The following is a 13,449-nucleotide window of genomic DNA, read 5'->3' as shown; positions in this document are numbered from 1 at the left end:
ATATTTTTAGAGAGCTCTCCATCATTTTAAACCCCACTGGTATGCAGAACAGCAAAGTGCTAGTATTCAAGGTCTTTTTAAAACTCAATTTGCAACAAAAAAGCCAAGTTTGCAGCCAAAATATAATATTTTTGATGGATCTATCATAAATTTTTTAACATTACATGAAAATGTGATTACTGTAACAATACAAATATGATGACTCATACTCATAATGCAATTACTTGGAAGTGTGAAAAAAATTGCTACTCTACTCGATCAAGAGTATAAATCAACTAGGATCTAGAAGATAGACAATAGTGCAAGCCAAACAAGGACAAATGATTTACTGTGGCAGAACTATGGAACTGATCTAATTTTTAACTCTGGCTAAGTCACCAGATTAAATGGCCCAATAGAAAACCCTGCTGTTTTAATACCTTATAAATGATTTTGTTTTCTCAGAAAAATAAGCTCATCAGCCAATTTACCCCATTTATTACCTTCAATCTATATCCCCTATAACACTTACTGTAGATCACTAAATTTTCGCGACACCTTATTTTCGCGAGATAGTCATTGACTCTTAATTAGCGAGACAAAATTTTCACGATTTGTGATTTCTGCTCTATATAATCTTAAGGAATACTATTATATGCGAGAATAAAATTTTCGCGAGCACACTGTCTTGCGTAATTACGCGAAAATAAAGTTCTCGCAAATAAAAAGTGATTTACAGTAAACCACACACCTTGGCAAATCATAATATCTAACAGAAAGTCTAAAACCAAATAATGTCTTGGTAATTTGAATTCCATAACATACCATACAATTTGGTCTGTGTAGGACTTAATACCTATTATGAAAACTACCTAATCATCAATCAAGGCCAAGTTCAGCTTCCAAAGCAGGACTGGGAGTGTAAAACTTCCTATTCATGTCTGTTTAGGAAGGCCTCTAGTTACCTTTACATCTGGTTATATCCAACTGATTTCTTTGCATCCAGTGGTGTCCAGAATAGACAAATTTTTACTTATGTTCACATTAAGTTCCTGAAACATTACTCATGTTTATGTGCTTGAAACATATTAGATTAAACATAAGTAAAAACTTGTCTAATTCATACACCACTTGTTGCAAAGAAAATGGTCAGATTAGACAAAATTCTGGATAAGACCACAGATTAATTTACTAAAATGGACTTTAACATTGTATGTATTTAACAAGAGTTTGGATTACACAATATCCTGATTCCACAAGTTTCACTATAATCAAATATTATGAAGCTCAATTGAACAACTGTTACGTATAAGTAAAGGAATTATCACATCGATTTTTTTCTTCAAAATTAGCTAGGCAACATTCATTCTGAGATCTGTGCAAGTTTGGTTTTTAAGGGCTTTATAGTTACTTGGAAATTGACCTACTCCAAAAATTTTAACCTACCTGGTCCCTCATCTGGAAAATGTCAGATCCAGCATCCAAAACAAGGATGGGAGTGTTCATCTCTAGAGACTTCATTCAAGTTAGCTTGGTTCTAATCACTCATTTGAAATATATATATGTTGGATCCTGCATCCAAAGCATGTCAGGTATTGGCCATTCTTTCATGCAACATTCAAGAGTTAGGTCCAGGTAAGGCTTATAGTTTAAGGCTTATAGTTTCATGAGAATGGACTTGCACCTAAAACTTTACCCAGGACACCAATACAAACACTGATAACAACACAGGATAAAGATAAGCATTTCTTGACTTTGTACAGGTGAGCTTAAAATGGTCACTGGAAAAATGCAGGTCAGATCCAGGCATCCAATGCATTTTTCTGAATGAGCATCCATAGCTTTGTTATCCAGTCATCCGTGCAAGTTTAATCACCATATGGCTTGAAGGCAACTTGGGAAGAGATCTTCTTTGAAAACTTTTTAAGCAACCCATTTTTAAATATTGTCGCTTTCCTTTTACATGTATGCCCTAGCTTGTAAAACTTACTATACTTTAATTCTAGTTCATGGTTAAGATAATGGTTTGAAAAACAAATCTGATCAGAATTACAATCCTAGTAATGGACAAAGCACAATGATTTTAATTAACTTGAATTACATGACACTGTCTGCCTCTTAGATTTTCAGATATTGCCAACATATATGTATGCACATTGCACAATATTGATTTTGCCAATTTGGCTGAAATTGGCCTGGTTGAAAAAGTGAAAATAAAGAAAGTTTATAGACAGACATGACAATCAGCAAATAGACATAAAGGTGCTAGATATCAGTTTCGAAAGTGTTAAGTCTAGCTATTGGCCCAGCTGAAATTTAAAAATTTCTCTGTATGTAAATTTCTTCAGACTGACTTTTATCCATCTGACACACTGTACTTTTTATTCCAGACTTTAGTGACATTTTCTTTTCTCATCAAACTTACAAATCTACAGGAGGTAACCCTAATAATCTCAAAATCTAAATGTCCATAGTCTGATTCACAAGATAAATACCTTTCTCAAAGTTGGTGACCTATGTTAAACCACAAATTATACAACAAAAGTACTAAAAGCCTCAGGTAGACCTCAAGCTTAGTTTATAATGCTCAGGTCTTACTAGATGTCACCAGAGTGTGGGTGACACATGTCTTACATCCATGGTAACGGTCTTGTTTTCTGGGTTGTCTATCAGCCATCTTGCCAGAGTTCCTGGAGAGGTCCGGTTGGTCAGGATGATGCTATTTTTAGGACTACCACACCAGGCTAAAAACAAGTCTCGGGAAAATCCACACTGCAGATCTGGAACACTTGCCAAAACCACCTGCAATACAAGAGTAGTTAACAGTTATACAAGTCCTGATGTTCACAATTATAGAAGTGCTTAAAGTTACAAACTAAAGAAGTCCTGAAAATTACAATTATAGAAGTTCTGAAAGTTCCAGTTATAAAAGTCCTGAGTAGAGAGGAAATTTTGGACTACTGCAAAATTTGATTAAATAGAATTTGTTTGCAGTTTAAACCTCTGGCTATGTGAATGAATCTTGCTCCCTACTACATTTGTGTGGTGACCACAGAAGTTTTGAAAATTAAAAAAAAATTAGCTTGCCATCAGATAAATAATGCCAATATTAAGATTAGATATGAATTTAATTTCTGAGAATTCTTGAGGCACAATTGAACTACAAAACCTCATACTTTTATTCATCATGAAGCATTAGCTCACCTTGGAATATGCTGGCATGAAGGATCATTAAATCATGTCCTCTTAAAAATGTAAGACTTATTTTTTATTCAACACTATTATAGCATGTACCTTAAAAACTCGTGATTAAAGTCGATTAAATAATAACACTCTGTTTATAAAATCTCCTACTCATGCTGAGAATTCTGCTGTGGCATTACACAGAAACAGCATGAAATCTACAAAACATGTGATGGTTCTCATATAGGCAGATCAGTTTGACAATACATCACCTTTGCTTACTTTGAGAATTCCTGTTTTTTGTTTTTTTTTTTAATTTTAATGATAAAAACAAATACCTCTGATTGTAACCAATCTTTAATGATGGACAAACTTGATAAATCATTACAAAATGAAAGATTTTGAGGATTCAGATTCTCTGTAAATTCTAAGTAGAATTCTAAATATAGAAATATCTATTTCTTTAATGCCCCACCCAGTGTCATATTTTTGAATTGCTACATGGAGGGAAAAGGACCAATTGTTTCTTCAGCTTTGCTGATAGTCACTGTGATTCATTTTAAACAAGAGATGTTTGTAAAACACTTATGCCCCCCTCCCTTAAATTGGAATTTTTCCAAGTCCAAGGGGGCATAACTCTGTCCAAAATGGCGTGATCATACCCAAAACAGAACTTGACCTAGATATTCATCTGATAATTGTGTATATGAAATTTCATTTCAGTATGTGCAACCTCTGCGAAGAAAATTAATGGAAACTGCAAATAATTGGAATTTGGAATTTTTTCAAGTCCAAGGGGCACAACTCTGTTCAAAATGGCATGATTGTACCCAAAACACAACTTGACCTAGATATTCATCTGATAAATCTGTATACCAAATTTCATTTCAGTATGTGCAATCGTTGTGAAGAAAATGAACGGAAACTAAATGGACCGACAGCAGCAAAGCAATATGCCCTCCCTTCTTCGAAGGGGGGCATGAAAAAGAATAATATACTTTTTTATATAAAGACATCACAACAAAGAAAATTGACCTTTTTTGGTGTAAACTGATGCCACATTTTTTATATATCTGCACTGATATGCACTAGAATTTCTAATGTCAACATTCTATAAGCTCAGACATCTTGATTTACAGTACCAATTCCAGCCTTATATTCTCATAAAACATCACATATAGCCATCATTTATTCTGTTTCTAGGTTAAGTGAATATTGAATAAAATTCATATCCCACACGGCTTACTTATGTCTAATAAAGAATTGTGCTACATGTATTTAGTTCAATTTGGCAGCCAATCAAATTGAGTCTCTCTTGTAATACATGTAGGAGAATACAATAAGTGATGAAAATCACTTTTAGTTTAATCACTTTCCCTTCAACCAGGGATGCTTTGTGAAGATAAGTGATATATATGATAATACACTCTTAACTTAGAACAGAAGGAAGTAAAAGATCATCCCATTTTGTAAGAATTTTTCACTTAATGGCATTTAGAGATGTCACCTTATACCAGTGAAGAGTTTCAAATTTAGACCTTTACTTGGCACCCAGGGCCATTGAGCAGTGAAGATACTTTCTCATGCCAATGTTTTCCATGCCACAGGGCCTTCAAAGCTGTTTTTAAGGTCTCATTTGAAGGCTCCACAACTTGCTGAAAGTTCTCCCAAAGTGCTGATCATTAGGTGAAGGAAGGGGCATAGCTTTGTCAAAAATTGCTTGATCATATCCTAAACAAGAGGCCCATGGGCCTTATAGGTCACCTGACATCATGCAACAACTTTCCAATGATTGAATTTGGTTCATGTTTTAAACTAGACTTCATGGCATTCACAATTTTGAAAGAGGCACCATTGTTTCTCATAACTATACACTTACCATGCTTACTTTGGTTACTTAATATACAAAGACAGAGTAGGGGAACAAAAAAATTTCGACTACTCAGTAATATTCAGCAATAATCAGTAGTGCCACTACCACACATGAACCCCTGACCCTTTGTCCACACATTTCACAATTTTGGAAAAGGTACCCTTGCTTATCAAAAATGTTTCATTAATACCAATGAACAGATTTCAATCAACTAATTCATTTCCAATATATAAGTAGAGCCCACCCACCCCCTCTATGGTACCCCTGACCCAGGGGCCTTGAAATTCACAATTCAGGAAGAATGGCCCTTGCTCATCATAGCTATATAGGTAGTTCATCTGCTTAATACCCAGGAGCAGAGAAGAAAATTTTCAAAGATTTAATGTATTTTCACTATATAATCAATAGAGACCAGCCTTTACACCAGAACCCCTGACCCTGGGGCCATAAAATTCACAATTTTGGAAATGGCATTCTTGCTCATCATAGCTATATACTTAGTTAGTTTGTTTAATACACAGGAGCAGAGAAAAAGATTTTCAAAGAATTAATGTATTTTCACTATATAATCAATAGAGCCCTGCCCTTACACCAGAACCCCTGACCCTGGGGCCATAAAATTCACAATTTTGGAAGAGGCATTTTTCCTTACCATAACTATATATTTGGTTAGTTTGTTTATAACCTGGAGAAGAGAAGAAGATTTTCAAAGAATTTCTACATTTTCACTATATAATCAATAGAGCCCCCACCCTAACACCAGAACTCCTGACCCTGGGGCCATAAAATTCACAATTTTGGAAGAGGCATTCTTACTCATCATAACTATGTACTTCGTTAGTTTGTATAATACCAAGGAGCAGAGAAGAAGAATTTCAAAGAATTAATGTATTTTCACTATATAATCAATAGAGCCCCACCCTAATACCAGAACCCCTGACCCTGGGGCCATAAAATTCACAATTTTGCAAGAGGCATTCTTATTCATCATAACTATGTACTTAGTTAGTTTATTTAATACCCAGGAGCAGAGAAGAAGATTTTCAAAAAATTTCTACATTTTCACTATATAATCAATAGAGCCCCGCCCTAATTCCAGAACCCCTGATCCTGGGGCCATAAAATTCACAATTCTGGAAGAGGCATTCTTGCTTACCATAACTATATACTTACTTTGTTTAATACCCAGGAGCAGAGAAGAAGATTTTTATAGAAATAATGCATTTTCATAATAATCAATAGAGCCCCATCATAGCACTAGAACCCCTTACCCTGGGGCCATGAATCTCACAATTTTGGTAGAGGACTCAATGGTCATAACATTCGTGCTAACAGTTTGACTGCTTGACGTCCAGGAGTAAAGAAGAAGATTTTTAAAGATTGCATTAATTTCAGTGGTTTTGGCCCCACCCCTCAGGCCCCAGGGGGGCAGGTACCATGAAATTCACAATTTTTGTTCCCCTTCACCTATAGATGCTTTATGCCAATTTGGTGGAAATTGGTTGCGTGGTTGCAGAGAAGAAGCTAAAAATGTTCAACAGTTCAAATGTTAACACACGACGCACGATTCACACCACACGACGACGAACGAAAACAGATACCAATAGGTCACCTGAGTTTACTCAGGTGACCTAATAAAACTTGACCTAGATATTTTCATGAAAAATTTGTATACCAAATTTCATTTCAGTATGTGCAACCTCTGCAAAGAAAATGAAAGGAAACTGTTGGTGGACCGACAGACAGACTGACAAACCCACCAACAGACAGCAGAAAAGCAATATGCTCTCCCTTCTTCAAAGGGGGCATAATAATATTAAATAAATGAAATAACATTCAGAATATAAAGTTCCCCTGGACTGTCTGTAATGTCTAACTCCTACAGACTGTATATATATTAAAAACATATCAAAGAGAACAGTAATGTGTCTCAAAAATAGATTATGATTTATTAAATATGTTCCTTTGCAAAACTCCTACCTATATATACTTATATATATTATACTATTTATGAATATCCTACAAGTATGAAAAACATGCAACTACTTTTCAAACTGGCAACTTTCAAAATTTTGTTTATTTGTACAAATATGGTTATCTCTTGATTGCAATTTCTACCAATAATAGGTACTTTGGAAGAAAAGAAACCTCTTGAATTTTACTCACCCATAATAGCAAGATCAAGAACATTAATACTTTCAGATCTACAAGTTGCAAGTCACATATCAGATTTGCTTTTAATATAAAAAGCAAAATTGAAAAAGAAACTTGAGAAAAAGCCCTAACTTCTTTCCTTATATATCATAGGGGGGAGGGGGGGGGGGGGGCAGAATACAAAAAACAAGTAAAATTGGGTTAAATTACCTTGCATTTATACAGGCTATGACTGAATTCTAACTTTTTTTCATGTATGCCAGAAATTATCCCTCATAGAAGGTAATGCTATAGCTTAGAGGTTGAATCTTTAACACTGCCAACATGTCAATTGCAAAGCCTGTTTTCCTCTCCAATACTAAGTAGGCACAAGTACATAAAGTGTAACATATACTGCAGAGACATGGTTAAATAAATGAGGCCCTCTTTTTACAACAATGTTAGTCCCTGTAGTCAAAATCTCTGTAAATGTAGGCAATTCAGATAGCTATAGAGAAAGGTTGTAGAAATCATTGCCAATATGTTACCAGGAGTAGAGGGTGAATATACTGCCTCAAAATAAATGGTCACAGGAGACATTCATTCACACCAGATGCCTATAACTTAAAGGGGCACTCACTCCATCTAAACATGTGATGATACACTCTAGGGACAAAAGAACAGAGACACCAGTGAAGATTATAAGGCAGAATTCGTGTCTTTCTCCTACATTTAAACCATATAAAGCTCTATAGTCACTTTTACTTGAAGTTGTTAACAGCTTACATTTTGTGGTAGTCAAGCTGAGTTAAAATGCCGTATTGTCACAAAAAGGAACCATGAGTATTCCTTTCGGTGTTAGTAACTCTGAAGTCAATATAAATTCACATATACATATTCTTATAAATCACAGTATTTTCTGGACTACGAGTTCATTACAAGTACATGGACCAACTTTTTTCATAAAGCAACATTTCTTTTGTGTTGTCTGCAAAATTTTACTCGGCATCTATTTGCCTGTATGTCACACCTTGTTTGTTGAGAACAAGAGGTACATAGGCAATTTAGCCACATATGATTCTCATATGCATTGCCTTTCATATGAGGATCATATGTGGCTAAGTTGCCTGTATACAGATTGATTATATAAAGCTCATGTACAGCCAAATTATGGTTTTCATTAGAGTTACTCATCAAGACCTTGAAATTTAATCTGTGGGATACTTTTAGAAGGGGTGGGGCCATTGGGAGTTATAGTTTAAAATTCCATTGCAAAACCTCAAAAGCTTCTTGAGATATTGCTTGCAAATGGTATTTTTACACACAAATAGAACAAATAGAATCTTAACTTTTGACCTTAAAATCTAAAGGGGTCTTCCTTAGGCCAAAAAAGTTTTAATGTAAAATTTCATTGCAAAAGCTTAAAGGCTTTTTGAGATATTGTGCAGAAAATGAAGTGTGCAGACAGAAAGACAGATGGACTGCCAGAGGAACAGACAACCAAAATTAATATCCCTCCACTTTCAGTAAAAACAGGGGACAAAAAAATGATGATGCATCATATTTAGGTAAATTAGTTAAAGTATAGTTCAACATTCTTGAAATATATGATCTTTAAAAACTAAGATGTTTTCATTATCTTGTTAAGAAATTATCATTAAATATTTTTCTTTTTTAAAGAATAACACATTTCTTTATCGATGATCATGCACTATTTACTTTCAACCCTAAGGTCATTCACTGCTCTTTCTCTCAAAAACCATTTATATGTAATCTTAATGTGTAAGGGAGTGGTTTTCTTGTGCATGTTGTACATGTGTACCAAACATTTAATATGGATTAAGAAGCCAAAATCTGATAACTTTTCTCAGTAAAACATAGTTTACTTTGATGTCTTCAACAAAATTGCAGACTCAATTCCATATTTTCAGAGAACATCATTTTCCTGACTACTTTTATTAAATGATGGGTGTGTTTTGCCCTTTGATTCCATTAACTTAAGATAGATTTCCATTACAGGACCTATGAAGTACAAGTTTTTTTGTGCAATTTTTACATTTATTTTTAATGATATCCAATATCCAATGAAATATAAAACTAATTTTAAAAAATGTTAGCATACAAAAGACGTTTGGCAATGTACTTGATTTGAAAGAAGCTGATATCCTAAAGGTGTTAATTAGTAGAGTACACAGCCGGATGTAATATATATTGAATATAATTATCTATCCTCTCAAAAGTCATCAAAAAAGAATGTAATGCAAAGTTCAGGGGTGTGCAATTAGAAAAATTTATTACTAGCCCACGGGCTAGTGGCAGCTATAAAGTTACTAGCCCCAAATAAAAAGTTACTAGCCCAAATTTTAATATAGGGGCAAATATTTAAACAAAATGAAATTAATTGTTGAAAAAGTCATGGTACTGAGGTAATTCTTTTTAAAATTAATGTATGATTCTCACTATTAAATTCTAAAATCATTTTTAAATTATCATGAAAGAAAATTAAAATGAATTTAAATAAATTGTCTTCCTTTTTTCTGAACATTGCACTAGCAGCACCTCATTTAGAATGAAATTAAATTCATTTTGTTTTCATGTATAATCATTAAATACACTAGAAATATATTTTATGTGTGTCACAAAACACTCATTTGTCAGTGAATTGAGTGATCGTAAATATTTTAATGAGATATCTGCATGTATTTACCATAAACGAGGAATGGAGGAAATTTGGGTTAAGAAAAAAACGATCGTTTTTGGAAGTAAACAAGTAAGGTAATACTGCAAAACAGATAAGATTATTGAGATTTATTGACAGTTGGAGCATGTTGTCTGGAAAATATTCACTGGTTGGGAATTAAATAGCTAAAAACTGGTGGAAATACCAGTTGTGCTTTTCATGTATTGCGTGTGTAGTTATAATTTTTACTAGCCCGATGGGCTACCTCCATGCAGAAAATCACTAGCCCGACCCCAAAAAATGGTAGCCCCGGGCATCGGGCGATGCTAATTGCACACCCCTGAAAGTTGATCTGTAACTCAATCACAAAAGTACTTACATACCAAAAATCAGATCTTTTCAGCAAATACAAAAATCAGTTCTTTCAGCAAATACAATTTATCATTGAGTCAAATGCTGATTGATGTTTTTCATACTAATTGTTTGCTCTTTATTTACACACTGAATTGTCAACAGATTTTTCCGTTCTTTCCTGAACATGACAAGGAGCACTCGTGGGTGTAACTGGTAGGAAGGGGATGCTCAATTCTCCATGGCACTTGATCCCACCTCTGATGTTTTAGAGGTCCATGTTTGCTCTGCTCCTATTTTGTATTGTTAAATGGACTTTTGAGCTTGAATAGTGTTTGTTATCTCCATATATTTTGTTCAACATTGGAAAGCATTTAGAACAAAATTGGAGCATTTAGAAAACAAAGTGTGGAAAACTATATACCCTTTACTATAATTAAGATACTTTGCAGCAGATTTAAGTGAATTTTTTCCGATGATCCTGGATAAAACATGCAATAAAAACAAAACTGATTATGAAATGCTCTTGCCAAAGTGTATCAATGTAGAAAATCATTCCAAGCTTATAACTTATTTATATTTTGAAAAGAAATACATTTGAACAATAAGGTCAACAGAAAGGTGTAAGTCATATTAATCTGGCACAGTCCCACTTCACTCAACAAGACATAACCTTGTATGATGTTGTATAGAATAAATATGAGCCCAGTAGAAAACCAAGTCAATGTCATATTGAAAAATCAATGTAAAGATCTTGAATACTTTTCTTAAAACTAAGCTAATAACAAGAGGCCCATGGGCCACATCGCTCACCTGAGAAGCTTTGACCATTCTGTTCTTTACCAGATTTCCCCCTTGTTATACATAATGCATCCCCACCCTACCGCACTGATCATAATTTAGACATTTTGAAATCTACACTACCCATGAACTTTCCATGGGCACATATGTTTCAGCTTTTTTGGCCCAGTGGTTCCTGAGAAGAAGATTTTCAAAGATTTTTCCTATATATTTCTATGTAAAACTTTGATTCCCTATAATGGCCCCGCCCTTCCCCCGGGGGTCATGATTCCTACAATTTAGAATTTACACTACCAAAGAATGCTTCCACATAAGCTTAACTTTTTCTGGCCCAGTGGTTCTTGAGAAGAAGATTTTCAAAGATTTTTCCTATATCTTTCTATATAAAACTTTGATTCCCCATTGTGGCCCCGCCCTTCCCCCGGGGGGTCATGATTTAAACAATTTAGAATCTACACTACGCAAGGATGCTTCCACATAAGTTTCTGCTTTTCTGGCCCAGTGGTTCTTGAGAAGAAGATTTTCAAAGATTTTTCCTATATCTTTCTATGTAAAACTTTGATACCCCATTGTGGCCCCGCCCTTCCCCCGGGGGTCATGATTTGAACAATTTAGAATCTACACTATACCAGGATGCTTCCACATAAGTTTCAGCTTTTCTGGCCCAGTCGTTCTTGAGAAGAAGATTTTTAAAGATTTGTCCTATATACTTCTATATAAAACTTTGATTCCCCATTGTGGCCCCGCCCTTCCCTCGGGGGTCATGATTTGAACAAATTAGAATCTACATTATTCCAGGATGCTTCCACATAAGTTTCAGCTTTTCTGGCCCAGTGGTTCTTGAGAAGAAGATTTTCAAAGATTTTTCCTATATATTTCTATGTAAAACTTTGATTCCCCATTGTGGCCCCGCCCTTCCCCCGGGGGTCATGATGTGAACAATTTAGAATCTACACTATACCAGGATGCTTCCACATAAGTTTCAGATTTTCTGGCCCAGTGGTTCTTGAGAAGAAGATTTTCAAAGATTTTTCCTATATATTTCTATATAAAACTTTGATTCCCCATTGTGGCCCCGCCCTTCCCCCGGGGGTCATGATTTGAACAATTTAGAATCTACACTATCCCAGGATGCTTCCACCTAATTTTCAGCTTTACTGGCCCAGTGGTTCTTGAGAAGAAGATTTTTTAATGACCCAACCCTATTTTTGTCTTTTCTTGATTATCTCCCCTTGCGAGGGGATATGTCCCTTCATTTTAACAATTTGGATTCCCCTTTACCCAAGGATGCTTTGTACCAAGTTTGGTCAAAATTGGCCCCCAGTGGTTCTTGAGAAGAAGTCGAAAATGTGAAAAGTTTACAGACGGACAGACAGACAGACAGACGGACGGACGGACGGACGGACGACGAGTGACTGTTGCCCCTTTTGTTCATTAGACAAAATGTGATTTTTATTGCCCATTGAAAAGCTCAAACTTGAGCCTTCTCCGCTCAGGTGAGCTATTTTTTTTTAATAGGAACTGAGGCACAGGGGTCACAACACTCACCTGAGTGACTGTTGCCCCTTTTGTTCATTAGCTGCAGATTCTTTTTCCTATATATTCTAATGTAAAATTTTTATTTGCATACACGAAAAATAAGCGATATAGGGATCCGATGTATATTTTTGCATTGTAGTTCCAGTCTTATAAGACATTATTATTTAAACAAACTTTAAACAAAATATTAGTAAGCATGAATTTGGTACTCCTTGGAGAAGATTTTTAAAGATTTTTTTTTTTGTATGATTTCCTGTGTAAACTTTTATTGTCTATTGTGTTGAGGCCATACAATTGATTGATCAACACTTGATTTTCTATTTGAAGCTTTACAATAAAATAGAGACTTAGTGCTTTCATATCCTATTTATAAAAAATTTTCTCGTAAAAGTCAAGGCCTTGGAGAACTGGCTTTATGAAATTGCAATGTACCAGTACTTGAATTTTTAGGAAAGCAGGTATAATTGAGTACTTTCAGTGAAGAAAAATAATATGAGCACACTCTCTGATCTAAAAAATAAAACATGTTTTTTAATCCTCAGAAAAAGTTCTATCAATTACTAGTTGCATATTTTAGATCAAAGGTTTTGCTCTATATTAAATATCGAAAATGATTTAAAAATTGGCCGTTTTTGTAGACTTTTTCAGAAAACCATATAATCCCTATTAACTGCCCCTGCCCCTATTAGTGCCCCCTTAGGTCTTTTTCAATTGTCAGGAAATAAGGGCACCCTGTACAGTGATTAAAATCAACAAGAATGGTATCAAAAAATTGAAGAAAGTGAAAATGAAACATGTCTATTTTCCAATTTCTTAGTGGAAAATGAATGATTTAGCATAATTTGGGTGGATTATCTTCACTTTAAGTAAAGTTAGACATTATTTTAGTGCTTCCTTGCATTTATTTTTT

General features: G+C 34.6%; 2 protein-coding genes across 2 annotated transcripts in view; one reads left to right on the top strand and one right to left on the bottom strand.

Moving 5' to 3' along the window:
- The window catches only part of LOC134238092 (uncharacterized), a 381,131-nt gene that overhangs the window by 273,969 nt on the left and 93,713 nt on the right, over window positions 1-13,449 (top strand). The window lies entirely within an intron of this gene.
- The window catches only part of LOC134238093 (cleavage and polyadenylation specificity factor subunit 2-like), an 82,595-nt gene that overhangs the window by 28,960 nt on the left and 40,186 nt on the right, over window positions 1-13,449 (bottom strand). Inside the window, exon 9 of the mRNA XM_062720219.1 lies at window positions 2,614-2,781. Coding sequence (XP_062576203.1) covers window positions 2,614-2,781 — 168 coding nt within the window. The remainder of the gene's footprint in view (window positions 1-2,613; window positions 2,782-13,449) is intronic.

The sequence above is a fragment of the Saccostrea cucullata genome, unplaced genomic scaffold (genome assembly GCF_032062105.1).
Source record: "Saccostrea cucullata isolate Sc308-1 unplaced genomic scaffold, CSIRO_AGI_Scuc_v1 ctg568, whole genome shotgun sequence".
Lineage (NCBI taxonomy): Eukaryota > Metazoa > Mollusca > Bivalvia > Ostreida > Ostreidae > Saccostrea > Saccostrea cuccullata.
Note: the sequence above shows the minus strand (reverse complement) of the source record. Positions and strands in the feature narration are given on the sequence as shown.